Below are 25,779 nucleotides of genomic sequence, written 5' to 3'. Positions count from 1 at the left end.
TGCTTGGGCAGGGCTGGTAAGGAGAGAGCAAGAGAGAGCCGGAGTCAGCTCTCAGAGATAGCTGAGTCAGAGGGCCCAAGATCCACTGTCCACCCCATGGGCTGGATCTCCCCAAGAAGGCCCTGGGCCCTACGAGGATGGAGAAGTCATGGCCCCTGGGCATTTTGGTCAGCATCCATGGGCCCCTGCTATGTCACTGGGGGCTGTCTGGGCAAAGTGGAAGCAGGGAAGACCTGCCTTCCAGGACCAATGGCCCACGTACGGGCAGCACCAGGACCACCCTCTCAGCCTTAGCTGTAAAGTGAGGCAGTAATGTCTGCCTCTAGATGCTTGACAGTGACTTGGGCCTGGTCATTCCTCTGGCCCAGGGCTGTCCTTATCTTCCTGCACAGTTTTGTAGCCCACGGCTGGGCCCACTCAATTGCTATGGAACAATCCCTCTTTTGGCCCCTGCCCCATGCCCACACCCAAGCCTCCGCCCCCTGCTCTGGAGAGCTGCCACCTACTTCTGCAGGGTGAGGCTCAAGTTGTAGCTGGCAGACTTGATCTTGTTCTGGGCTTCCAGGTGGGTCATGGTGTCTGTGTTGACGCCGTCAATGGCCACCACGAGGTCACCCTGGCTGAGCTGGGACTGGGCTGCCTTGCTGCCTGGTGTGATCTGATTGGATAGCGGAGGTGGGGGGTGAGCATAAGGAAGGTGGTCCTGAGGAAGGGCCAGTCCTTGGGGAAGAGTCACCCAGGAGTATTCAGCAGAAGCCGTCATTTTGTTTTTCATTCGCTACGGCCAGTACCAGCTGCTAACCAAGCCTAGTTCCTCTTTCTGGCACATGACTACCACATTGCTTAGAGCTTTGTGTCTGACTGCAGCCTTGGGACTAGCTCTGGCCAATTGAATGAGGGTAGAAGCAATGTATGCTCCTTCCAGGTCTGCCTCTAGCAACCATTCTTGTGATTCTGCACACTCTCTGCTTGTTGACTGACTGAATGCAGGGCATGGGGAGGAGGAGAAATGATCAAGGAGCACTGTATTGGATACTGCATGAATGAGAAACTTTTGTTGTTCTGAGCCATTAAGGTTTGGAGGCTACTGGACATGGTGGCTCATGCTTATAATCCCAGCACTTTGGGAGGCTGAGGAAGGAGAATTGCTTGAGGCCAGGAGTTTGAGGCCAGCCCGGGCAACAGAGCCCAGACCCTGTTTCTACAAAAATAAAAATATTTGGCAGGGTGTGGTGGCGCGTGGCTATAGTTCTAGTTACTCAGGAGGCAGGTGAGAGGGTCACTCCAGCCTAGGAGTTTGAGGTCACAATGAGCTATGATCGCTCACCAATGAACTCCAGCATGGGTGACAGAGGGAGACCCTGTCTCTTAAAAATTTGCAGGCGTCTGCTGGGTGTGGTGGCTCACGCCTGTAATCCCAGCACTTTGGAGGCCGAGGTGGATGGATCACAAGGTCAGGAGTTCGAGACCGGCCTGGCCAATATGGTGAAACCCTATCTCTACTAAAAATACAAAAATTAGCCATGTGTGGTGGTGGGTGCCTGTAGTCCCAGCTACTTGGGAGGCTGAGGCAGGAGAACTGCTTGAACCCAGGAGGCGGAGGTTGCTGTGAGCTGAGATTGTGCCACTGCACTCCAGCCTGGGTGACAGAGCGAGACTCGGTCTTTAAAAAAAAAAAAATGGCGGCCAGGTATGGTGGCTCATGCCTGTAATCCCAGCACTTTGGGAGGCTGAGGCAGGCAGATCACCTGAGGTCAGCCTGGCTAACATGGTGAAACCCCGTCTGCACCAAAATTACAAAAAAATTAGCTGGATATAGTGGCGTGTGCCTGTAGTCCCAGCTACTCGGGAGGCTGAAGCAGGAGAATCACTTGAATGCTTGATTGAACCCAGGAGGCTGAGGTTGCAGTGAGCTCAGATCATGCCACTGCACTCCAGCCTGGGCGACAGAGCGAGACTCTGTCTAAAAACAAACAAACAAACAAAAAACTGCAGGCTATTTGTAACCTTGGTTAGCCTCTTATAACCCCTGCACCCTGCAAAGCTATGGAGCACTTTTCAGACTCCAGGAGAAAAGGGAGACGCAGCAGCTAAGACACAGCAGCATCCTAGAGACACTGCCAGGCTGAAGGGCAGAATAAATGCACCCACTCAAAAACATCTTAGTGCCAGGTGCTTTGTGCTACCTGGCAGATGTGGAGAGAGTGAGGTAGCTGACAACCCTGCCTGGGTGAGCAAACTCAGCTGGGAAATGGGGCAGAGCTTAGGGTTCTGTAGTTGATATCATATCTCCAGAAGGCAGGGTGCAGTTGTGGGGGCCAGTTCCTAAACCCTGAGCCCGGATAACACCACAGAATGTTACAGTCTGGAGGCCCCATCTCCAGTGTAACCACACAGAATGCCACTTCAACTCCATCCTGGGAATTCCCCATGGGATCTCAGGAAGGCCACACCTCCTGGGACATTACTTGAGATGTCATCATGGCTTTGACTGCACTCTCGGGGACATCATCCACGATGCCAAATTCTACACCCCCGGCCTCCAGTAATAGCACACTGAATGCTGTGTCGGCCCTGCCCACAGTAATATCACATGAGATGCAAAATTCTCGAGGTTCTAATGATGTCACCTAAAGTGGCTTGACGGCTGGCCCCTAGTGACATTAGCAGCCCCACCCCTAAAGATACCTCATGGAATGCCAGAGACTCTGGCTGTACCCCTTGTGACATCACATGGAATGGGCTGGCCCCTGCTAATATCACATAGAATGGCTTTATGACCTGACTCCCACTACACCATGTTGGAGGTCCCCAACCCCCACGACATCATGAGGAGTGCCATGCAGGCCTGGCCTTCAGGGACATCACAGAAAAGAAGATGCTCTGGACCCCACCCCCCACAAGCTGTGGCTGGAAGTGTTCCTTGGCTTTGCCTCCCAAACATGCCCACCAGCCAGTCCTCTGGGCTTCTTTGGGCACACCCCAGTCACCTTCCTTGCTATAACCCAAGAACCAAGCCAGCTCCTAGTGTTGGCAGAAGCTAGATTCAGGCCAAGGCCCGAGAACCATCCTAGAAGGAGCCCAGAGAGGCTCTGGGGATAGTCCCTTGCCCCAGGTGCCAAGCCTGGGTGGGCCTCTGGCCAGGCCCTGGGCTTACAGACATGGGTGGAAGCTCCTGCCAGTCCCCTCACAGGGAAGCCCCTTCCAAACCAGGATGCCCTGCAGTCACCAGTCACCAATGTCCAGCCCATTCCCAGATGGGCTCTGCAGATGCAGCCCAGGAACTGAGTTGTTTCTGCATGACCACATTACAGGTCACAGAAACACTGCCCTACACCACGTGGGTGATAACAGCAAGACCAGGACAGCCCTCTCCAATTGCTGTGAACCTGCCATTTCAGCCCTAGGGGCTATGGTGCCCTCTTTTTTTTTTTTTTTTTTGAGACAGGGTCTTGCTCTGTTGCCCAGGCTGGAGTGCAATGGCGTGATCTTGGCTCACTGCAACCTCTGCCTCCCGGGTTCAAGCGATTCTTCTGCCTCAGTCTCCCCAATAGCTGGGACCACAAACGCATGCCACCATGCCCGGCTAATTTTTGTATTTTTAGTAGAAATGGAGTTTTACCATGTTGGCCAGGCTGGTCTTCAACTCCTGACCTCAAGTGATTCGCCTGCCTCAGCCTCCCAAAGTGCTGGGATTACAGACATGAGCCACTACACCCAGCCTGTGGTCCCCTCTTAAAATACTGGCCACCTTGTGCCCACAGCGACCCTTCCCCTGCCCTGGAATCTGCAGAGACAGGAAAGGACAATACAGAAACAGAGGCGCCTGGACTGCCAGGAAGCCACAGCATCTGCTTTGCAAAGTCCAGCCTGCCCTCCAGGCTCTGCAGGGGCATCTTAGAGCTCCTTGAGATTTCTCAAAATACACATAGCCCTTACCCCCAAACTCATTGCCATAGCCTCTATTAATGACAGAAGTGTGTTGCTGCATTGAATGTAGAGGTGAACAAAGGGTAAAAACCAACATCAGCGAAGGAAAGCAAAAGAGTTTTCTAGACTGAGAGGGGACTCCTGGGGGCAAGTTGAGCTGCCCAGCCAGGCCTGTCCTACAGAAAATCAACTTTCCCTGCTCCTCTATGTGATCCCCAACATTTTATTATAGACATTTTGACAGATTTCTAGGCAGAGAAAGTAGAAAACATTCTAAAGTGCACACCTGAACACCCGCCACCATGGCTCTGCCACAACATTTCACTCGCTTTGCTTTATCACACTCCATCCCTCCACATCTATCAATCCATCTCATTTGCCGGGCATTTCAAAGAAAGTTGCAGGCACCAGCATACTTCTTTCCAGGGCAAATTTTGCAATGTCTGTTCTGTCCTAGTGAACTGCTCATGGGGCTCCCCCACAGCAGGACACCCCCACAGCAAGGCTGTCTCACGGCAGGGCACTCTCAAATGCCCACCTACAGAGAAGGGGTCATCCCCCTGCAGGGCTGGGTCATTGCAGACCCCACGCAGAAGAGCCGTGACCTCGGTCACAGAGGAGACGCTGACAGGAAAGATGGGAGTTGTGTCCAGAAGATCATGATGACGGCATGAGCAAGGACACCAGAATGATATTCAAGAGAGGCCGGGGCCAGATCAGAGGGGCCCTCTGCAGGGCTATCGGACTGTCATCCCTCTGGAGCCGCCTCAGAGACATCTTTCTCCCACAGGCATGGGTCAGCTGGCACCAGCCCTCCTCGCCAGGTCTCCTCGCTTCCCCTCACCTGGACCTGCCTGGCTCTCCCTCATCCTCAGGTATGGGCTAGGGGTATGCTTGCTCCCAAGGGAGAGCTCAGCCTCCTAGGGTCTGGTCAGTAGCCAAGCCTCTGACCAGAGGGAAGTGGCTGAGCTGGATCCCCTGCCCAGTGCCTCTCCCCTGCAGCTGTGTCTGCTTGTCAGGGCTCTGCTGGCCTGGCCTTTGGCTGCCCTGAGTAGGGTCCAACATCCCTCAGGGTGGGGGCTGGGGGTGCTGATATCCTCCTCTAGTGAGGTGCTCCAGGCAGGATGGAGGCAGGGACCCTATGGATGACCAAGAGCCATCAGATGCCTTCACCCCACCTCAGGAGCAGCCTGCCTGGGTGGGTTGGAGGGGGGCACCCTCAGACCCTTGCCCAGAGCCCAGGGCTCACGGAGAGTGCATTCCGGGCACGATGCTTCCACGTCTCTCTTGTCTGACTCCATCCTCCTCTTTCCTTTCTGTATTTCAGAAAGGGCCCAAAGCACCCAAATCCTTGGAGCTGTGGTTTTTTTCTTTTTAATCTTTCTATCTGCCTTTGAGCATTTAAATGCCTCCCTTGAATGAGCGTTTCATTCCCACTTCACATTTCAGTCTTCTCCCGCCAATGGGCCCCACTAAACCCTGGAAACCCAACCCTGGGCGCAGCCTAGAATGGCCTCAGGGTGGGGCACGGAGCTCCTGTCTCCAAAGCCCCTAAGAAAGGCTGCAGGCATTTGGAGGCCAAGATCAGCCCCCTGCCCCCAGGAGCCCTTCTGCCTTGCTGGGCCAAGGTCTTAGGGCGCCTCCAAGGGCAGCCCAGGGAGAGCTGGTGCCAGAGCCACTTGTGAGTGCTGGGGGCTGGGGGCAGGGAGGCAGCAAAGGAGTAGCACAGGTGCCAGTATGGGCTGGGCCCCTGGCTTCGGTGCCAGCCTCCAAGCCCTCCAGTGTCAAGAGAATGACAGTGCCTTTCTCGGATTGTTGTGAGGATTATGTCGTTAAACAGGGAATTATGTAAGGAGGGTGCAGAGCTGAGAGAGTTTCAGGAAAACTCCAAATCCAGGAGGCACAGTGCTGACCCCATCTGCTACCCCCAGAAGGTGCGAGGCTGGCTGGCTGCATCCCCGGGCTTCACAGGAAACAAGATCCACAGCTGGCAGAGGGTGGAGCTTGAGGAGCCAGCCCTGACTGACCAGTTCTGAGCCAGCCTGCTGTCCCTAGAGGGGCCTGGGTGTTGGGGGGAGGGGAGGAAAGTTCTGTCCAGGGCCCAGGGAAAGAAGGCGCCAGTGAGGCTTCAGACGCACCCATGCCGTCGACTCCTATTTCCCCAGTTCCCTGGCAGCAGAGAGAGCAGCTGGGCTCTGCAGATGTTTCTGGCCATCATTCACTCCCGGTGTTCAAACCAGGCAGGCCCCTGCCTTCCTCCTCTTCTAGATCTGCCAGTGTAGATGTGGTGGGTGGAGGCTGGGGCAGGTGGCAGATAAGTAGGAAGGGTGCAAGTTTCAGCAGCTCCCCATCCCCACACTCCCAGGCTGCCTGCCTGGGTTGGGGCAGGTGGGACAAAGTGCATTTTCATTGTATGATTAAATTACTGTCTTGTCCTGCTCTGCTGCCTTCCCATCTGGCCTCCCCTGGGGCTTTGCTCGTGCTCACCCTCTCACTGGAACCTTCTGTCTCCCCATGGACCCACTCCCCAACTCCACCCTGGCCGATAAATAAGCTGGAGTCTCCTCAATGCTCAAAAAGCCTCTCCCTGCCTGCCTGGGTGGCTCCAACTGGCTCCTGTCATGTCTCCTTTCTGTACCTCCAGACTCCTCCAAGAAGTGACCCGTACATCCCGCCCCCACTGCCACTGCCTCCCACCTGCTCACACACAGCTGTCTGCCTTTGGCCCCGCTATTCCACGCATATCAGTGACCTTCTGTGTCCAAAGCCATGGGTCACTGCCCCCTCTCTAGCTGACCACACCTCCCCTGGCTTTCCTCAAGTGTCTCTTGAGTCTCTCCTGCCTCTCCTCCTCCTGTCCAGGTCCACAGTTCCACTTGGGTCTTGGGTGTGGCCAGTAAAATGCCCTCATGGGCACTGGCTCTCAAGGGCCCCCAGCAAGGCCCATTCTTGTGTCCAAGGATGGTTCCTGGGCAGAGGTGGAGCCTGGTCCCAAAGGGGTGCCAAAGCTGTGTTTGGGGGTGGGAGGGCTCGGTGTGGGGGAGGGTCTTTGCAGTCAGGGGCAGCCTCTGGATGAGAGGGGACCATGTAGAAAGGTAAGGAGACTCAGGGAATTGGGGAGCTAGCCCCCAGCAGAGCCTGGCCCAGCCTTTCTCAGACAGCCCTGCAGTCCTGACACTGGCTACCCCACAATACCTATAGCCCTGGAGCCCTGGGGCTGCTCATGCACCTGCCCTTGCACGTGTCCTGGCCTGGGGGCCTCCAAGGGTCCAATTCATTCCCCAGGACCCAACCAGCCTCATGTGCTCTCCTTTTGGATGACTAACAGAGTTAGATGCAGTTCTGAGCGGCAGGGAGGACCTGGCCTTGGGGACTTCTAAGAATGCATTCCCCAGCCGGGAGCCTCTGAGCCTCTGGCCGCTTATCTTCCCTTGTTGATAGATGGATGTTGTGGGGAGGCCCCTGCCAGCCCCACAGAAGCCCTCGGAGGCTTGCCTGACCTTCAGTGCAGCTATAAACAGCATGGCCTGTCAGCACTGCTAAGAGCTGCCCAAGAAACAGCACTGCGTGCTCCAGTGGCCCCGAAATTCCAGGAATTGCCGGCACAGCTACCCCAGAATAGTCTCAGCCTGTCCCCCTTCCTCTCCCCAGAGACCCTGTCCTCAGCATGTTCCCACCACAGCTGGGAGAGTCTGATAAATACTGGAACCGAAATCCATAGAGAAGAGGCCTCTGAGCTGGTGCTCCAGGTGAGCCTGCAGGCGGGGTGGCTGAGGCCCTAGGAACAGAGGGCTTCTAGTAGACAGGCAGGCCCCTCCTGGGCCCAGGCTCAGCCCCCGACTCCACCAGTCTCACAACCAGTCCCGGTAGACAACAGGTGGAGAGTTTTCACAAGTGCCTGTTAGAAAGAGCTCTCACAGGTGTGGAAGGCATCATTTTATTTGTTTATTTATTTATTTATTTATTTATTTTTAAGATGGAGTCTCATTCTGTCCCCCCAGACTGGAGTGCAGTGGTGCGATCTCAGCTCACTGCAGCCTCTGCCTCCTGGGTTCAAGCTATTCTCCTGCCTCAGCCTCCTGAGTAGCTGGGATCATAGGCATGAGCCACCACACCTGGCTAATTTTTGTATTTTTAGTGGAGACAGGGTTTCACCATGTTGGCCAGGCTGGTCTCAAACTCCTGACCTCAAGTGGTCTGCCCCCTCGGCCTCCCAAAGTGCTGGGATTACAGGCATGAGGCACCACGCCCGGCCCGCTATCCCCATTTTGAGGGTGAGAAAAACTGAGGCTGAGCAGGTAAACAGACTTCTGAGGCGACACAGCTGAGAGCAGCAGAGCCTAACAAAGCATACTCCTCTTCCCCAAGGCGGGGGCATGAGAGGCATGAAGAGGTGAGACCCCAGACCATGGCCCCAGCCTCTGGCCAGCTGCCAGGGCAGAGGCCTTTGGAGCTGCTCCCTCTCTGGGCTGCTCCCCCTTCCCTACTTCCTGGAGAACTGGCTGGGGTAGGGTGAAAGGGCAGCTCATGTTGCAGGCCCAGCCACACCTGTCCAGGATAAATAAAGGCATTTCCCCACCACCCTCCTTTCCCAGTCTCCCTCTTGAACCCCCTTCTCTGTGGGTCTGCAAGCGGAGACCCTCTGAAGGGAGGCCTTGAGGGGCTGCTGCTGCCCCAAGGTTGCTGCCATGAGCCCCTGGGAGCCATCACCCAGACTGCAGGTGGCCTGTGTCCTTCCAGGAGGAGCTGCAGCACACACCTGCAGCTGAGAGGGGACAGGCCCTCCCCAGTGCCTCTCTATTAGTCCCAGTTAGAGGGATGAGCAGGCCAGCATGGGAGTTAGGGGTGACAGGATACAGGAGATCCACCCATGGCCATCCCTGTCCTGTGAGCAAACTCGAGCCTCAGTTTGCCAGGCTCTGAAGCGAGGTAACGATCCCAGCCTCGCCTGCCTGCCCACCCCACAGGGTCACACACTCTTGCCTCTGGTACCCTATGGCACAGGCTCAGGTCCTGGCTGGGGTGGGAGTGGGGTTCCTCCAGAGAGCTCTGGCTGTGCCTCCCCGGTAGGGGGATGTCCCTGGTGCAGAAGGGCCCTGCGAGCCCCGGCAGTAAATCCTACAGCCCTGGTGGGATGGCAGGGCTGTGTCCACAAGGCCTGCCCTGCCAGCGGCACTGAACCAGGACACAAGCCCAGGCTATCAGCAGCCTACCACCAAAATTTCTCAGGAGGCTCCAAGCCCTGGGGAAGGCTCCAGTACCCAGTCCAGCCTGCTCCACGGCTTAGGTGATTTGGGGTATGCCCCTAAAGGAAGCCGAGAGGCCATATCATGCCCATCCCCCAATGCCCTGCCTGAGCTTCGGGTTCTATTTTTAAAAATCCCCCCAGTCATTGGATCCAGCACATCCCTGCATACCCCCTCCCTGGAGTAAGGACATTCCTCCTGCTATCTAGCTTAAGGCTTCTGGGCTGCCATTTAAGCCCCTGGCTGGCCAGGGCCAGGTGGCACATAGACCCTGGGTGAGGTCATTGGCTATCCTGAGTGCCACTGAGCCCAGTGGCCAATTTGCACCCGTAGGGTTAGGGCAGGGAGCACCAGCAGGAGGCCTCGAGATGGTGGAGCTGGGGGAGATGTGGGCTCAGTCCCAGGCAGGGGAAGCCACAGGGCCCATGAGAGAGCACACAGAGGCTCCACCTTATACAGGAAGGAGTCTTGCAAGCGTGGGGGTGGGGAGCTGTGGGAAAGAGCAGTGGGAAATCCACTGGGGCTCACATGCCCACAGATCGCCACCTCATGCAAAGTGTGCAAGGCTGTGGGTGTCCAGGACCCTGTGGTCTCCAGGGCAGTAGATCTGGAGGGGTGGAGTCTCCGGGTTAGAATAAGCCACATCTCCAACTGAAGGATGGAGGGCAGGGCCTGTTCCCTGTGCCAGAGCCAGGCCAGCACCCCCTCTAGAAGCATGTGGCCTCTATGGTTATTATAAGCCTCTCACGGCATCCCTGGATGGGGCTTCTACTTCTGGGGTCGCCCAAGTACCCATGGAACGAAAACAGAGACTACTCCTCCAGTGGGGGTGTTGGCTCCTGACCCGCTGTCCAGGCTCCCTGGCCCCTCTGCCAAGCCCCTTCAGGCCTTGCCCACTTCAGTGCTTCCCCTCCAACCCCTTCCTCCAGCCCCCAGGCCCAAGGCAAGTCCCTAAGGCCCCAGAGAAGAAACTGTCCCCTTGTTCCCCCGGTAGGCAATAGCCCAGATACCCCTGTCTACCCACCACCCTCCAGTGACAGCCTGGGGGCCTCCCCCTCCTGCCTTGTGCCCAGAACAGCACAGCCAGGGGCTCAGCCACCAGGCAGGGTTGTGCTTGCCCTGTATGCCTCACAGTTCACCCTGAGCCTTGTGGCCTTCAGCCCTGGGTCTACCAGTGCCTTGCTGGGGAGTGTCTTTGTTTGGCAGATACTGAGGGAGTGCCTACTACAGTCTAGGGGCTGTTCCCCCATCAGTCCCTGCTCCTGGAGTGCTTCCTCGGTAGCATGGCTAACTTTCTGCCTCTCTGGTGTTGCTGTCTCCAGCCAGGCGGTAGAGTTACTCAGACAACCCCTGATGTTCTGTGTCATCTGCATCAGGCCATGCTGCTCCCCATCACAGACATTGCAGGACAGGGGGCCATCTCACCAGGCCCCAGCGCTTGTGGGGAACAAAATGTGAGACAGAAAAAGCAGCCACGGTGAATGGGGAGGAGTGTCCAGCTCCATGAGCCAGGGTCTTGATGTCTCAAGTTTGGGATGGAGCGGGTGCCCAGTACTCAGTCCAGCCCAGCCCCACACTCTGACAGCTGGGCAGCCAAGGTCAACCGTCTGTCTGTCCATCTATCCAACTGCCCATCACCTGCCCTCTCCATGCTGGGAATGCTCCCTTCCCAAAGCAGCTGCCCACATCTAGGGAAATGCTCAAGGCTTGGGGGCACCCTGAGCCCACTCTAACAGTAAAGGGATCAGGAAGGCACTGTACTCTCTGTCCAGCTACCTGCCTGCCTGCTTGCCTGACTGCCTGAAAACTCAGCATTTTCTTCTCTGCTAAAAACACCTACCACCTGCTCATGATGTCTCACATGCATAACAGGCCGGTGGGCTCCGGTGAGCAAACAGCCGTGGCTGAGACCAGAGGACCAGGCCAGTCCCAGGGAATGGGGCATGCTCTGCTTTCTGAGAGGCTCAGAAAGGACAGACAGACATACGGACACACACGCCCTCCTCCAAGTGTGCCCGCCCCGTCGGGTGCCAGGCTGTGGCAGGGTGCACTCACCCGGGAGATAGTGAGGGGCATGTTGAAGTCCTTGCCCCCCTGCAGACGGAAGCCCCAGGGCCCGGGCCCTGTCAGGGTCACACTGTAAGACATGCTGGTGCTGTCAGCGGCCGCCTCTGCAGACAAAGGGTAGAGAGGGTTGAGTGAGAGGGCACTCAGGCACTCCACCTGCCCGGTCCACACCTCTGCCCCTGCCCCTGCCCCCCAGCCTTGCCTGCTCTGTCCCTTGCTGCCCAGCCAGGCTGTGTGGAGCTCTTGAGAGGCTCCTAAGAATAGCTGGGAGCGAATGCCACCGACACTGATATCTGCCCTCGGCTGCGCCCATAAATGGACTGTAACCCTACACTGTGCCCGCCCGCCCGCGGCCTCCCAGCCGGTCCACCGTGACTCACACAGCTAATATAGCCCCTGGGGAGGGGTGTCCGGCACCCAGCACCCCCCAGGGGGGAGGAAGGGGGACTGGCCAGGTTGGTGAGAATGCTCTGGTCTCCTTGCTCCTGTGTCCTCTGGAGAGCGTAGACACTCGCTCTTCCTGCCCAGTGGTACCCATCCTCTTGCTCAGAAGACCAAGGGCTGAGCTCCCTTGGGCAGGGGCTTTGCTGCCGTGTGGTGCCTGCCCAGGATTCTGGGGTTGTGCTTTATCCAGTGTGGGGCCCTGGAAGTGCCTTGGCTTGAGCTGAGCCTCTAGCTGGTCTGTGACTGGCCCAGGGTTGTCCAGCCATAAAAGTGATCATCATAGCAGCAGCTCTGGGCATAGCCAACCTCAGTATGGGCCCTTCACTCCCTGGGATCCTGAGGAGCTGCCACCTGGGCCCGCAGGAGACAAAGCTCAGGGAGGTTAAATGACTTCTCCAAGGTCACACAAGGAGTGGACCCAGGTCACACTGGAGCCTGGGCTGATTCCTATAGGATGCATGCCAGATAATGGGCTCCCAATGGCCACAGAAGCCTCCCAAAGCCCTGGTCCTGGGCAGCTGGCCCTCTGCCTGCACCCCTTGGCATAGGGTCTGAAAGCAGGTCTGAGGCAGGCCCATCCCCTCCAGACCCTCTGGGGGCCCAGCCGGTTATTCCTGGCTCTCCTGTCTTATTTGTGCTCTGGAAAACTTGACGGCAGCATGGAAAGCTCCAGCTGCCAGTGCCACACGCCAGGCCCCGTGCCCTTTGTGCAGGAATGGCAGGGGGCAGGGAGAAGGGAGGAGATGCCATTTGCTCAGCTGCTAGACACAGGGCCAGGAGTGGCAGGGAGGGGGAAGCACGTGTGGCATGTTCAGCCTGTACCCCAGAGACAGCGTGTTCTGGATGGGGGCCTCAGCACCTTGGGACTTCTGCCAGTGTGGTCTTTGGGCCAACCCCTTCCCCAAGAAAGACCTCAGGTCCCTATGTGGTCTGGAGATAGATCGAGGCCCACCCTGGCTCCTTGGTTGGAGAAACTGAGGCTCAGGGGAGGCAACTGGGTTGGCTGCTTGCTGGCCCTCTTGGAGGGCTCTGGCTTGGACCCTGAGGAGTCAGTAGAGGCCTGAGTGTGAGTCATTTCTCAGCTTCCAGCCTCACTCCTGGGGCCTGGCACATGCAAGGTACAAGGTAGGATCACCAATATTGTAGGGTTGTTTTGTCACTTGCCCAAAGTCACAAAACTATCAAGCAGAAGAAGCCAGGAAAAGACCTGTGTTCTTTCCCCCGCTTAATCACCTCCTTCACCCTATATCACGCAGCCCAGTCCAGGAGGCCAGCAGTCCATGGCCAGCGTCCCTTCCCCTTACCACTCCCTGTCCCTCTCTGCAAAGCCCCATGTCATTCATCCCTAACTCCAGCCTTATTCCCTTTCCTAGGGGTGTCTGTCCATCCTGCCAGGCTGGGGAGGACTCAGCAGCAGGGCATAACCAGTGTGGGAGAAGGAAGGCGCCCACCCCCAGGGCCAGGGAGCTGGGGGAGGCTGTACCTGGAGCTGCACGCTCTCTCTCTGGCCTCTGGCTCCTGCCTGATGAAGCTTGCCTCTGGGGAAAGGGAGGGGTGGCAGGAGAGTGCTCTTAAAGGCGAAGGCCGGCCTCCCTCCATCTGCCTCCCTCGGGAGACGTGAAGCCAGTCAGAGAGCAGCTGGTACTCATGGTCTGGGCGGAGCTCAATGGCTCATTGGGGAGTGAGTGGGGATGGAGGCCAGCCTGGCCTTTGTCCCTTCTCTGCTGTACTCCTTGCAGTTTGAGGTGGGCCTCAGAGTGACAGTCCCAAGAGTGGGGACAGAGGGAGGAGAGGAAGTGAAGTTGCTGGAGGCATCAGAGGCCAGGCCCTGGTTCTCTCTCCCATAGCAGCACCAACAGGTAGAGACCATATTTGTCTGAAGACACTGTCTCCGCTTTTTATTTTCCTATACCCTGTCATATCCACACAGCCCTGGGAGGAGCTTAGACCACTACGTGAAACGAATCACAGATGCAGAGTGTGCATGCATGTGTTTGGTGTCCATTTAGATAGGTAACTACGCGAGAGCGTGCCTGGAAATGCCCGTGTGCACAGAATGTGGGCCGCAGTGGAACGGTACGCGGGGGGAAGAAGCCAAAGGTGAGTAACTGTTCCAGCGTGCAAAGGGAGGTCTGTGCTCGGCTTCAGCTGTTGGCAGTGGGAGATGCCGGGCTGGCCTTCCTATGCCAGTGACAGGCCCAGCCTGGGGGCAGAGGCTCATAAATAGCTGGTGTGTTCTCTGGAGCCATCACCATTGTCATCGCCTGGACAATTGCAGCACACAGCATTTGAGGAGAGGCAGACGACTGGGGAAGTGGGAGGGCCTGGGCACACACCCCTCAGGCTGAGCCTGGGGTGTGGCTGCTGAGCTGGAAAGTGGGTGTGGAGGACGTTGTGGGGCAGGAGTTTTGAGGTGTGGAGAGGGGACATGGGGCTGGGGCTGCAAATCCCGTGCAGCACGGGTGACAGGGCCACTTCCAAAGCCTGCAGGCTCACAGCGTAATCCTGGGTCTGTGTATATGAGGGAGACGTGTGGGGGCTGGATGTGTCCCAGAAGAAAGGGAGAGCCAGTGGGCGTCCTACATCCTGGGGTCCTGGCTGGGGATCAGCCCCTTGGTCTGCAAACAAACAGCACACATCTGTTTAGCTGAGGAGCAGTTCACTGGGGGCAGTCTCCCGATGACCCTCCACACACTGGGTCACCGAGCGGTGGGGGAGGTTGCATGGAAGGGCCAGGTTGTGTCCTGGGTCAGGGATGGGCCTTCCCAGAGTCCACATCCCAGAGTAGGAGCCAGTAACACCTAACGCTGCCTGCAGAGCATCTCCTGCGATGCTCCCCGGGCTCTTGACTCCTGGGGTCACAACTGAACACATCCTCACCCCCACCATCCAATCCTCTCCTCTCCTCCACATGTGGAGACTCTGGCATCACTCCCGCTCCTGCTGTCCTTAAATGGGTCATTCCTTGCCTGCCCTGCAGCACTTCCTTCTCTGATCTTCACCCTGCAAAGCTAACCAACCCCTCCCAGGGCTTCCTGTCCCCAGGTCAGGTCTGGAGACACCTAAGCCAGTCCCTGATGGGGCCTTCCCACTGCCCTTACCACATCCGGCCCCTCTTCCCTTCTCCTATGTCCCCCACTGCCAATCCCCAGGGTCCCTCTCGCTGCTCCCAGGGTCACAGAGAGACATCCTGTTCCAGGACATATTGAGCTCCCTCCCCTGTGCCCCTGTGTTTGCACAGTCACCCAGGCTGTATCCTCATCCTGGACAGCTCAGTGCTCCCCCCACTCCCCACCCCTGCTGCCTGCAGATCCCTGCTTCACCTCTACCTTCTTGGGGAGCCTCAGGGACTTGCCTCTGCTTTCAGTACCCTGCGTGCTCACACCTCGATGGCAGTGCTTATCACATGTGTTTGGTGATTGTTGATGGCTGCCCAGCACCCCACCCCAGCCTATCCCTCCAAGACAGGCACTGTGTCTTTCCTCAGTGCCTGGCCAGCCTGGGGGTCACTGCCAGGCCTTTGTTCTGGCGTTTATGGCATGCACAGTGCCTGGACTCCAGGACAGGGGGTGGTGCCCCCGTGGGGAATGCTGAGGGAGGCTGAGGCTCCCGGACTGCAGGTACAGCCCAGGGCTTTCGTTCTTGGATGCACAGGGGCACGGCACTCAGGAAGGAAGGCAGGCAGGAAGGTGCCTTTGGCCTTGGACAAGCTAGGGAAGCTGGAGAGAGCCCAGGAGCTGAGCTGGGGGTGTTGTGTGGGTGTGACAGGAGGGGCAGATGGGGAGCTGTCCGCTGGGGCAAAGGACTGCCTGGGCGCCTGTGCACACAACATTTCCAGTGTTCCAGAATATGGCCTTCTCTAATCGCCATCGACATTCCTTTCCATAGGCACTTGGGCCGACAGCTGGCCTTCTTTTAATAGCCACAAGTATTCCGGGTGACATCCTGATCTTAGGGCATTTATGGTGAGCACATCCACAGCTTACAGCCCCTTCCTCCCCAGGTATGTCCAACCTCGCAGTCACACAGAGAGGCACATACCACCCAGACTCAGTCACATGCACAGCTTAAAGCAGACACATTGGGGCATGCTTAGTCACGTGTCACTGGGTGTTACAGTGACAGAGCATGTGCCAGGCGCTACAGTGACAGAGCATGTGCCGGGCGCATGGCCACACACACGCTCGAGCTATGCTCTGCCGGCTGCAGACCTCCTAGCCTCATCAACACACACATGTACTCTTATCATGGCACAGCACAGCCAACAGCACCATGCAGAGTCAGAATTGCATGATCTCACACCCACACACACACACACATGCAGACCACATGCAGGCCCTGCTCAGAGCATCTCAGAGTCACAGAGACCCCCAGGGGGACAAGGAAAAGCTGGGAGGTGCTGGGAGCAGGTGATTCCTGGAGGGCATCGCCCCTGCCCATGAGAACAAGTCTCCCTTTCCTGGGCTACTGGCCCCTAACCACCACCCCTTTATGGATTGGCAGGTACCGGGCCCAGTCACCTTCCCTGGAGTCTCTGCTTCCTGCCCCTGGGGTCTGGCGGGTGCCTTGGCTTCCAAGTCCTCCAGACCCTGACCGTAGAGGGACCGCCCATTTGCTTGCTGGGCAGCTCCCCACACAGCTGCTGCCTCCATGTGTGTCCAGCCCTGGGGGAGGTGAGAGAATGACTGTGAGGTGAGAGGGACAGTCCGTAGCTTTGCTCCTGCTCTTACCCCACCAGGCCCTCCTCCATCCTCCCAACAGGTATTCATTGCGGGAGGCCCCTGACACCATTTGCACGGTTGCTGGTCACCAAATAAACCCCGTAAATTGTGCGTGCCTGTGCTAGGGCGTGTGTATGTGTGTGCAGGTTTGCTCCACATCTGCACACCGGCACACCTTGCTAAGCAAGTGGCTATTTATATTTTTGAATAGATGGGTGGTCTTCACAAGGGTCTAGGCCTCCATTAACAGATTAGATTTCTCCTTGTTGTTCACTACAGTGGTTTACAGGAGGGACCCCTGACAGCTCCTCTCTCAGTCCCTCAACTGAGACCCCCGGGGATTCGGGCAGTGGGAGGAGATCTCTGGCCGGTCAGTCGGCAGTCTTGCTGAGGCCCATAGAGGGCTCTGTAGGTAGAATTAAGGAGGAGGCCAAGTGTGGCGGGAACAGTAGCTGGTGGTGCACGGAGCTTTCCTGGGGACATCTAGGGGCAGCAGAGCTGCAGGCCCTAAGGAGGGCTGACACCCATCCCTGGGCACACCTGGCCAGCGTTGATCTGAGAAGCCTGTTTTCCCTTTCAGAGGAGGATGTGGAGCCTCAGAGGGGGGAAGTGACCTGCCCAGGCTCCCACAGTGAGCACATGGTAAGCTGAGGCTCAAAGCCACATCTCCCATCTCCAGGGCCCATGACCATCTGGTGAGCTCTTCAAGGCTCCCAGGAGGAGGGGGCTTAATGCTGAGGAGCAAGGAGCTCCAAGCTAACTCCTGCCTTGTCTCTCTGGAGCCCTATCTAGGGCCAGATGTGCTGATCTCTTCAGGCTGGGAGAGTGTCAGCATGGAAAAGGATGGCCTGGAGTTGGAAGACCTGTGTTCAATCCTGGACCCGCTCCTGGGAACCCCCAAACCATCCCCTCTCTGGCCCTGGTGCCCCTGCCTATCAGGGAGGATTATGAAATCCATGGGGGTGTTGGGAGGGGCTCTTCCTGCCAGGGTGCCAGCGTCCTCAGGGTCCCTGAGTCTCAGAGGCAGCTCTGCCAGGGCCTATGTTTTCCCCAGAGCCCCAGGGCTGCCTGAGGAAGGGATGGCCAGGCACAAGCTGGCTAGGGCCCAGCATCCTTACCACCTCACTCTCTGAGCCCAGGGACTCCTGGCGCCTCCGTCCAGAGATCCAGCTGAGGTTGGAGGTGTGGCTGATCAGTGTGGAACGGTGGGTGGAGCGGTAGCTGGGGTAGGGGCGACTGTGTCGGCGTGATACACCCAGCAGCACTCCCAGGCAGGGCAGGTGCTGGGCAATGGCCACCCTGCAGGGGCCGCACATCTGATTAGGGCCAGGGGATGGGCAGACAGATGCAGGGGAGGGGATGGATGCACAGGCTGGTATAGGCCTAACATGCGGTGACCGAGAGCCTCTGGGGAAATGGGGAGGTTCAGACCCTGGGAACCATGGCAGGTGATGAGGACAGAAAGTCAGACGCTGGGTGGGGAGATTGACAGGCTCATAGGGCTGGTGGGAGGGACAGAGAGATTCTGGGTGGTGGGCATGCAGGGAGAGCCTGGGGATGTCGGTTCCAGCCCTCAGTGGCTGGCTCAAGCCACATCTCTGGTAATGGAGACCAGGGAGACTCCGGAGCAGCCTCTGTGCTGGATGGGCTCAGGCCTGCCACTGGCCTTGGGAAGGTGGTGAGTGACCGACACCACCAGGCAAAAGGAAGCGCTAAGGGAGAAGCGGCCTTTCCGAGTTGCTATCAGCACGCATACTGGCCCAGAGCCACCCCAGGCTCCTGCCAGGCCCTGGGAGCAGAGCTGAGCTCTCCCTGCTGTGATCTCTTCAGGATGACACTATCGGGGAGGGTGGGGCAGGGGGGTGCTTAAATTCACAGGGCTGTCCTGGCTGCCCTACACCCCGGGTCTGAAGGTCCCATAGTTAGGATTGGACACTGCCCAGGGAACCCTGACCTCCCTCCACACCGTGACCCCTGGGAAGCTGGGGCAGGGGAGGGAGGCACACCAACCCCAGACCCCACTCAGTGTTACTGGCCACTCCCAGCTGCTGGTGGCCCCCATCCAACACACATACAAGAGACAGGAAAGGTAGTGGCCTCTGCCCCCATCTGCAGGCCAGGCCCTTGGAGGCCAAGGTGTGGGGTTCTGGAAAAGAGCCACACCTGTACTTGGGGTGGGTGATGGCGTAAATGATGGGGTTGTGGATTGCAGAGGCCTTGGCGATGACGGCTGGCACCGAGCTCATGTAGGGTGTCAGGACGTGTGCGTACCTAGGACAGAGAAGGTGTGGTCCCCAAGTTAGCTGGCCCTCCTGACGCACCTTCTCTTCTGGGCCAGGCCCTGCCAAAGCCCAAATCCTAATCCGGCCCAAACCAGCACAGCTAAGTCAGCCCCGTAGGAAGGAATTGGCAGTGCCAGGATAATTTTTTTATTTTTGCTCTGTCGCCCAGGCTGGAGTTGCAGTGGCGTGATCTCAGCTCACTGCAACCTCTGCTTCCTGAGTTCAAGCAATTCTTCTGCCTCAGCCTCCAGAGTAGCTGGGATTACAGGCGCCCGTCACCACACCTGGCTAATTTTTGTGTTTTTAGTAGAGACGGGGTTTCACCATTTTGGCCAGGCTAATCTCGAACTCCTGACCTCAGGTAATCTACTTGCCTTGGCCTCCCAAAGTGCTGGGATTACAGGTGTGAGCCACCATGCCTGGCCTATGCCAGGAGAATTCTGATCTGAGTGAGTAGGAGGGAGCAGTGGGTGGTTGAGCGTGTGGCTCTGGAAGGAAGATGTGCCGAATTTGGGGTGGAGGTTCCCAGGTCCACCGTTCCTTGGAGCCTGTGCTTCTGGCGATACTCCACTTCGCCCCGGTGACTCTGGCCCTCAGACCCTCTGCCTAGCTCTTCTCACACCCCACCCCAACCATGATGCCCACTCTTGCCCTGGCTATTGTAGAGAAACCCCACAGTAGGGCCCTGGTGGGACCAGGCCATTCCTCCACAAGAAGGTCTCCTATCTAAACACTTCCAGGGTTTAATAGCCTTCACTTCTCAAAAACACTTCTGATGTTGAGCCTGCATCTGTGCTGCTGCAGATGTCACAATCCCCAGACTCTAGCCACAAAGGACTAGAAGGGCAGCTCTCAGCGACCCATTCCTGGAGATGGGCAGCACCTCTGGTCATGTGACCACAGCCCAGGCAGAGAGGGAGGAGACCTCAAGAGGAACTGTGTGTTCCAAAGGGGGCTGGCAGGCTGTCCGCCCAAAGCTTTGTGGGGCCCAGAGCTCCTCTGCATGTGCCCTGGTGCTTCCAGGAACTAGGTGGCCCCCTACCCACCCCGGGCCTGGGCACTTTACCCAGGGAGAGAATAAGCTGTGAAACTGGTCTTAGGCTGTGAAGATGGCTGGCTGGGGTTGGGCTGGGAAGGAGAAGCTGCCCAAGCTACTTGCTCCTGCCCCCACCCCTTCAGCCTCTTCCCCAACCCTTTAGCCACTGCTTACCCAGCAAAGGCCACCAGGGCCACAGTGGAATAGGGAGCCCAGGAGAGCACGAAGAGGAGGATGACCAGCAGCATGATCTTGGCCATCTTGCACTCGCTCTGCAGCCGCTGCCGCTGCCACAGGGACTCGCCATTGCCCTTGCAGGCCCCGAAGGTCTGGAGAGCCCTAGGAAGGACGCATCGCCCAGGTCTGACCCTAGTCGGGTGGTAGTGAGCACCAGGGTCACAGCTGCTGTTGGGGAGCCTCCCTGGACTATCCTTGCGGGGCACTTGGGAGAGTGTCATTCCTTCCAGTGCAGGCAGCCCTGACTTCCAGAAAGTTTTCTGTGACATGAGGTCTCAGCCGCCCCCCACTCCCTCTTGATTCTGTGTGCCTTCTCTGCTCCCTCGGCCATGCCGAAAAGCCCGCCCCGGAAGCCCTTGTCTCCTGAGGCTCCCCTAGACACCGCTGCCCCATAATCACGTGCTCAGCCTGCCTTCACCCCTTGGGCATGCTCTGGTAGGCTGGTGCAGGTGTGAGTGGTGGGGCAGGGGCTGCATGGCCGAGGGGCCGGTCCCCCTCCTGTAGCCCCGCTCCATGCTCAGCTCTTACCGTCCTGTCTCCCGGATGGCCCTGAAGATGAAGATGTAGCAGTAGATGATGATAAGCAGAGGGAGGAAGAACACGAAGCAGCAGAGAAGCATGGTGTAGGCACGCACGGCCGGCGTGAAGCTCATGTAGTCCCAGGAGCAGGATGTCAGCAACCCCTCGGGCACGTAGGCACCTGGGAGCCAGGGCAGGTGCTCAGCCTTCGGGGCGGCACTGACCAGGACTCCTTATCTGGCAGGAGCTTTGTATGTGGCATTCGGGTCCTCGTACACAGCCCTGGCCCTGACCTGGCCCTGTCCCTTGCAGTGAGGAAGCTGGAGGGAACTGGGATGGCCTGCAAAGCCCACTGCCTCCCATTCCTGCTAGATTTGAGCAGAAAGCTCACCATAACTTCAAGGTTGTGCTTGCCAGGGCTTCAGCCAGAGGCCTGGTCTTGCCCCAGGAGGGCTACTACCTTGCTCTCCACCCTTCCACCTTCAGAGGCCTCACACTCTAGCCCCCTGCCTAGTCTGACACAGCATCAGAAGTACCTGTCACTTTGCCCCACCCAGAAAGCCTTTGTGTTTTGGGATCAGTTGCCCAGGAGATCCTTTGGCCCCTGATGGAGCAGTGTCAGTTTCCCTTGCTGCCAGTCACATCCCCTGAATGTCCATCTGACCTGAGGCTCAGGTAGCTCCTGGGCACCCCTGCCCCCGTCAGCTGACTGACCCAAGTCCACCTACTTCCCCTTGAATGTGCCCCTCCCAGCCCATCTGCCCCCCTTCCAGTTCCAGCAGCCCACTTACTCCAACCAAAGAAGGGTGGCAGACTCCAGGCCAGGGCATAGAGCCAAACGCCCAGCAGGACAAATGCCGCACGCCTCTTGGACGCCACACCAATGGTGGCCAGCGGGCGTGTGATTACCAGGTAGCGGTCCAGGGCGATGGCCGTCAGGGTGATCATGGAGGAAATGCCAAACAGAGCTCCACAGAAGGCATAGAACTCGCAGCCTGTGGGCACAGCCCCTGCTCTGAGTCCTGGGGAGGAGGGTCTGGGGACGGAGTAGACTCTGCTCTGGCCCTCACCTCACAGGAAGGGCAGGACTGAGCACACTCCACCCCCTCCACCTGCCACATGTGGTCAAGGCTGGCAGAGGCCTTAGGACCAACACTGCATCTTCCCTTCTTGCTTACTCACAGGACTGAGGGCAGCTACCCACTCTCTGCCCAGGAGCAGCAAATCACCTCCTTTGGGCCACCCTCCATCGAGGGCATCCCCAGGTCAAAACCCTCCTCTTCCCTCCAGCAAAAGGGAGCTCCAGCATCTACCTGTCTCCCCAAAGAGCCACTGCTTATAGAGGCTACTGGTGAAGAAGACAGGGGCCTGGGTGAAGGACATGAGGAAGTCGCTGACTGCGAGGTTGATAATGAACATGTTGGCAGGTGTCCGGAGGCCTCTGCTCCTGGGAGGATCAGAAGCTGTTAGGAGGTGCTTCCTGACACCTCCAGAGCTATGGAGAGCTTCCCACACCCCTCAAGGACGCATGTGCACACACGTGCCACACACTCACACATGCACACGCACATGGGCAAGCAAACAGGCACGAGCTGCCGGGCCACAGAGCTATCCCACTGTCTGGCAGGGACCAGCCAAGCAGCTGTTGAACCCAGCAGTGTCTGCTGAGTGAGGACCCCAAGACGGCTCCCTCAGAGTGAAGCAGGTGGCAGTTTCTCTCCAAAACCTGAGACGTGGCCCAGCACAGGCCGGTTCTTAGGTCATGTCCGTTTCCTCTTCTCGCCCTCTAAATTCCTCTGCACGACTCACACCATCTCCTTGACCAATTCACTGGTTTCCTTGAGTCCCTCCAGGCCAAGTTCTCCCTAGAGGTTTCTCCCCGGGCTCCTCCTCCTGCATGCCCTGACTGTGCTTTCCCATGGCTTCTCACGCCTCCCTCCTCCTCGGGTCCCCCTCCCACCCTCCCTCCAGTGTCATGTCCCACCTGGGCCCTGCCCTGCACACTGTCTCTGTAGTCCTCACCCTTGGGGATGGCAAAGGGCAGAGGAGCTGATGGCTGTGCACCATGGCTGGGCCAGGCACTTTCACCAGCCTCGGCTCCTGTCATCATCCATCTTTGCATCTACTCTGAGGGAGGTGTCATTATCCCCATTTTCCAGACAAGATGCTCCCACTCATGAAGTGACTTGCTCCAGTGCACAGCACTCAGTAAGTGGCTCATTTGTGGGGCAACGTACATCCGTGGACTTACTGCATCATCACAGTGACTCCATGAAGCACAGCTCTGTTTTGCAGGAAAGAAAAGTGAGCTCAAGGAGGAGAAATGAGGTGCCCAGTCCTTCAGCTGGCAGGCGGGAGAGCCAGGGGGCTGTGTGGCCCTGCAGCCTGGGTTCCCTTCTCCACCTGCCTGTCTCAGCCACTGAGCCAGGAAGGGGGGCAGATGGAGAGGGACACTGGGGGTGGGTGTCAGGGGTGTTTGAGGGACTTGAGGATCCTGGTCCCCAGGGCTGCTCTTTTTTTTTTTTTTTTTTTTTTTTTTTTTTTTTGTGAGATGGAGTCTTGTTCTGTTGCCCAGGCTAGAGTGCAGTGGCATGATCTCGGTTCGCTGCAACCTCCGCCTCCCAGGTTTAGGTGATTCTCCTGCCTCACCCTCCTGAGCAGCTTGGATTATAGGTGCACACCACCACACCTGGCTAATTTTTGCATTTTTAGTAGACATGGGGTTTCACCACATTGGCCAGGCTGGTCTTGAACTCCTGATCTCAGGTGATCTGCTCGCCTTGGCCTCCCAAAGTGCTGGGATTACAGGCGGGAGCCACCGCGCCTGGCCTAGAGCTGCTCTTCAAGGCAGGGGGAGGATGCTCTCTGCGGCAGGTGATGGCAGAGGTGCACTGAGAGCAGGGCAGAATGGTTATAGACCCACATACTCTGGGCACACACACCCTCTACAGAGGATGCACCTGGGTCTCAATTAGTGCCAGTCAGGCAAGTCTCCCTAGACCATTTTTGGCCCTTTCCATGACCTTGAGGAAGGTCTGGGCCTGAGATCATCGAAGGCATGGCCCTGCTCTCTCTGCCTAGCCTCAACAGTGCCCTGGCCAGAGCAAGAGCCAACATTCCTGCTTGCATGTTCTTCCCTGTCTGCATGGCTGCCACCCTCAGTGCCCTGGGCCCAGCACCACCAACCAGGCACCTGCAGAAGGTATAGATGACCGTCAGGTTGCCCAGCATCCCCGTGAGTCCCACCAGCAAGATCACTGTGCCCAGGGTATAGTGGGCATGGTCTGGAACATCAACCGTGGGGAAGGGGACCCAGGCAGCAGCCCGAGTCCCAGCTGCCTGCAGAAAGACAGAGAAACGAGGGAATCACATTATCCCTTGTCACCTTCAAATAGTCCTGAGAAGGAAGAGTTAGGATTCTCAACAGGGCAGGTGGGAAAACTGAGGCTCAGAGTGGCAAAGCCAGTTGCACACACAGCTCGCAAGTGGCCAAAAGCATAATGGAAGTGCAGGTCCTTTCTAAAGTCTAGCCCAAGCTCCTAGAACATGGCACAGGGGCCTTCTAGGAGTGGGCTCAGATAATCTGCTGGAGGCTGGTAGGACAGACAGACATGTGCCTGGCAAGCAGGGACATGGCCTGGGTCACTCTATCTTTCCTTAGGCAGAAGACAGAGCCAAATCCTGGGTGCATCCCTGCCTGCAGTATGGACTCCAGCCAGAGGGCCCAAGACAGTGTTTGAGGCCTCTAGATGCTGGGGTGGGGAGTCGGGTGGAGCCCCTCTCGAGAGTCCCATCCCCTACTGAGCCTTAGAGGAGAAGCTGCATTACCCCATAGCATAACTGGGTACAGCTGACCTTGATGCCTGGCATGAAAATGAAGGGAATTCCCTTTAGAAAGAAAGCTTAGGCCTCCCAGGGTCACTGAAGGGAGGTCATAACCATATCAGGTCAGGACAAAGGGATTTAAAGACTCCTCCCACCCTAACCCCTTTCTGGGGAAGAGAGGGTGGCTTGGTCTCTGTCCTGCCCCAGTGGCCCCTATAGCTACCGGAGCCTTCCCATCCTGTCCAGCACCTGGTCCAGCATCCCCAGGTCCTGAGGGTGCCCTCAGCCCTCCCCAGGTAGCAGTGGTGTTGATGGAATATGGCCCTGGGCCTGGGCTAGGATGATGGAGGTGGCAGAAGGCACCCAAGGCTTCACTGTGGGCTTGGCGGATCCAGAGGCCCAGGGTGTGCCCTCCTCCCTGGAGGGCTCCATGGGGCATCCAAGCAACCTCTGAAAGGAATGAGTGCAGCCAAAGACAGGTCTGGCCATTCCAGCCCCTTGTCCTCAGGGCTGGCCTTTCTGTTCCTTGAATGTTTTCCATTGCCTGCACCCTCCTCTATCGGCCTGTTTATCGGAGGCGGGCTCAGAGAGGTCCAGTAATGGCTCAAGGCCCCACAGCAGAGTTCAGATCTTTTCTATCTCCCTGTCAAAGGCCCTGCGTGTGGCCAGGAGGGGACCAGGAAGGGGTCAGGGAAGGCTCTGTGCATGCACATGCTCGCCCAGGCTTACCGTGGGACTGGTGGATGGAAGCTGGCCCAGGCCGGAGATGCTGCTCTGGGAGCTGTCCCACTGACTGGGTGGGGCTGGGGTGGCCATGCAGCTGGGCTCCTGGGTTGGGCTCGGCGGGACTCTTGGCCCCGAAGGAGGGTTCATCCTGAGTTGGGATGGTCCTTGCTTGAGCCCACAGAGAAGTCAAGGGCACAGGGAGCTCAGGACTTCAGCTGTGCTCAGCCTCCCAACTTTCCTCCATCCTCAGCACCCCTGCTCAGCCTGCCTGCTGCTTTCTCCTGTGTCCGGCGCAGATCCAGCCTGGAGCTGCTCTTGGGGCTGGCGGTTGCTCTGTGTCTGGTGAAGCGCAAAGGAGTGAGTGTCGCAATTACGGTGACTCACAGCCACAGAGTCCATCCCCATCTTTATATAGAGGTGCGGGAGCTGCACATGCTCAGTCGCCCCATGCCTCCAGCTCACTCGGACCAAGGTCCCTGGGTGTCTATCTACAAAGGTCTGATGATGGTGGCGTGAATGTGTATGTGTGAGTGTGTGTGTGTGTGTGTGTGTTTCAAGGGAGACTTCTGGGATGATGGTGGCATGAATGTGTGTGTGAGTGTGTGTGTTTCAAGGGAGATTTCTGGATGATGGTGGCGTGAATGTGTGTGTGAATGTGTGTGTGAGTGTGTGTGTGTGAGTGTGTGAAAGTGTGTGTTTCAACGGAGACTTCTGGGATGATGTCGTGAATGTGTATGTGTGTGAGT

General features: G+C 57.7%; 2 protein-coding genes across 6 annotated transcripts in view; both read right to left on the bottom strand.

Annotated features, from left to right (window-relative positions):
- The window catches only part of LDB3 (LIM domain binding 3), a 70,846-nt gene extending 57,567 nt beyond the window's left edge, over positions 1-13,279 (bottom strand). For 3 of the 4 annotated variants that reach the window (XM_032141733.2, XM_032141750.2, XM_032141740.2), the window contains exons 1-3: positions 13,171-13,279; positions 11,232-11,347; positions 507-658 (exon numbers count right to left, since the gene is read on the bottom strand). In XM_032141733.2, coding sequence (XP_031997624.1) covers positions 507-658; positions 11,232-11,324 — 245 coding nt within the window. In that variant the 5' untranslated portion in view covers positions 11,325-11,347; positions 13,171-13,279. Of the gene's footprint in view, positions 1-506; positions 812-11,231; positions 11,348-13,170 lie in introns of those variants that run through there. The other variant, XM_058436450.1, reaches the window with a different exon arrangement.
- A 279-nt stretch (positions 13,280-13,558) lies between these two features.
- OPN4 (opsin 4) lies at positions 13,559-25,417 on the bottom strand. 2 transcript variants are annotated; one of them, XM_032141760.2, is made up of 11 exons: positions 25,037-25,417; positions 23,676-23,821; positions 22,734-22,766; positions 21,796-21,929; positions 21,274-21,477; positions 20,492-20,663; positions 19,901-20,065; positions 18,572-18,679; positions 17,527-17,707; positions 16,208-16,351; positions 13,559-14,305 (listed from the first exon to the last, which is right to left on the bottom strand). In XM_032141760.2, exons 1-11 carry the CDS (start codon positions 25,178-25,180, stop codon positions 14,267-14,269), a joined length of 1,470 nt encoding a protein of 489 aa, XP_031997651.1. In that variant the 5' UTR covers positions 25,181-25,417; the 3' UTR covers positions 13,559-14,266. The 2 variants fall into 2 exon arrangements, with proteins under 2 accessions (XP_031997651.1, XP_031997660.1); XM_032141769.2 differs by lacking the exon at positions 22,734-22,766 and having other exon boundaries at positions 14,220-14,305.
- Positions 25,418-25,779: the final 362 nt, after the last annotated feature.

This window comes from Hylobates moloch, unplaced genomic scaffold (assembly GCF_009828535.3).
Source record: "Hylobates moloch isolate HMO894 unplaced genomic scaffold, HMol_V3 SCAFFOLD_3, whole genome shotgun sequence".
Lineage (NCBI taxonomy): Eukaryota > Metazoa > Chordata > Mammalia > Primates > Hylobatidae > Hylobates > Hylobates moloch.
This window is presented reverse-complemented; position numbering and strand designations above follow the sequence as displayed.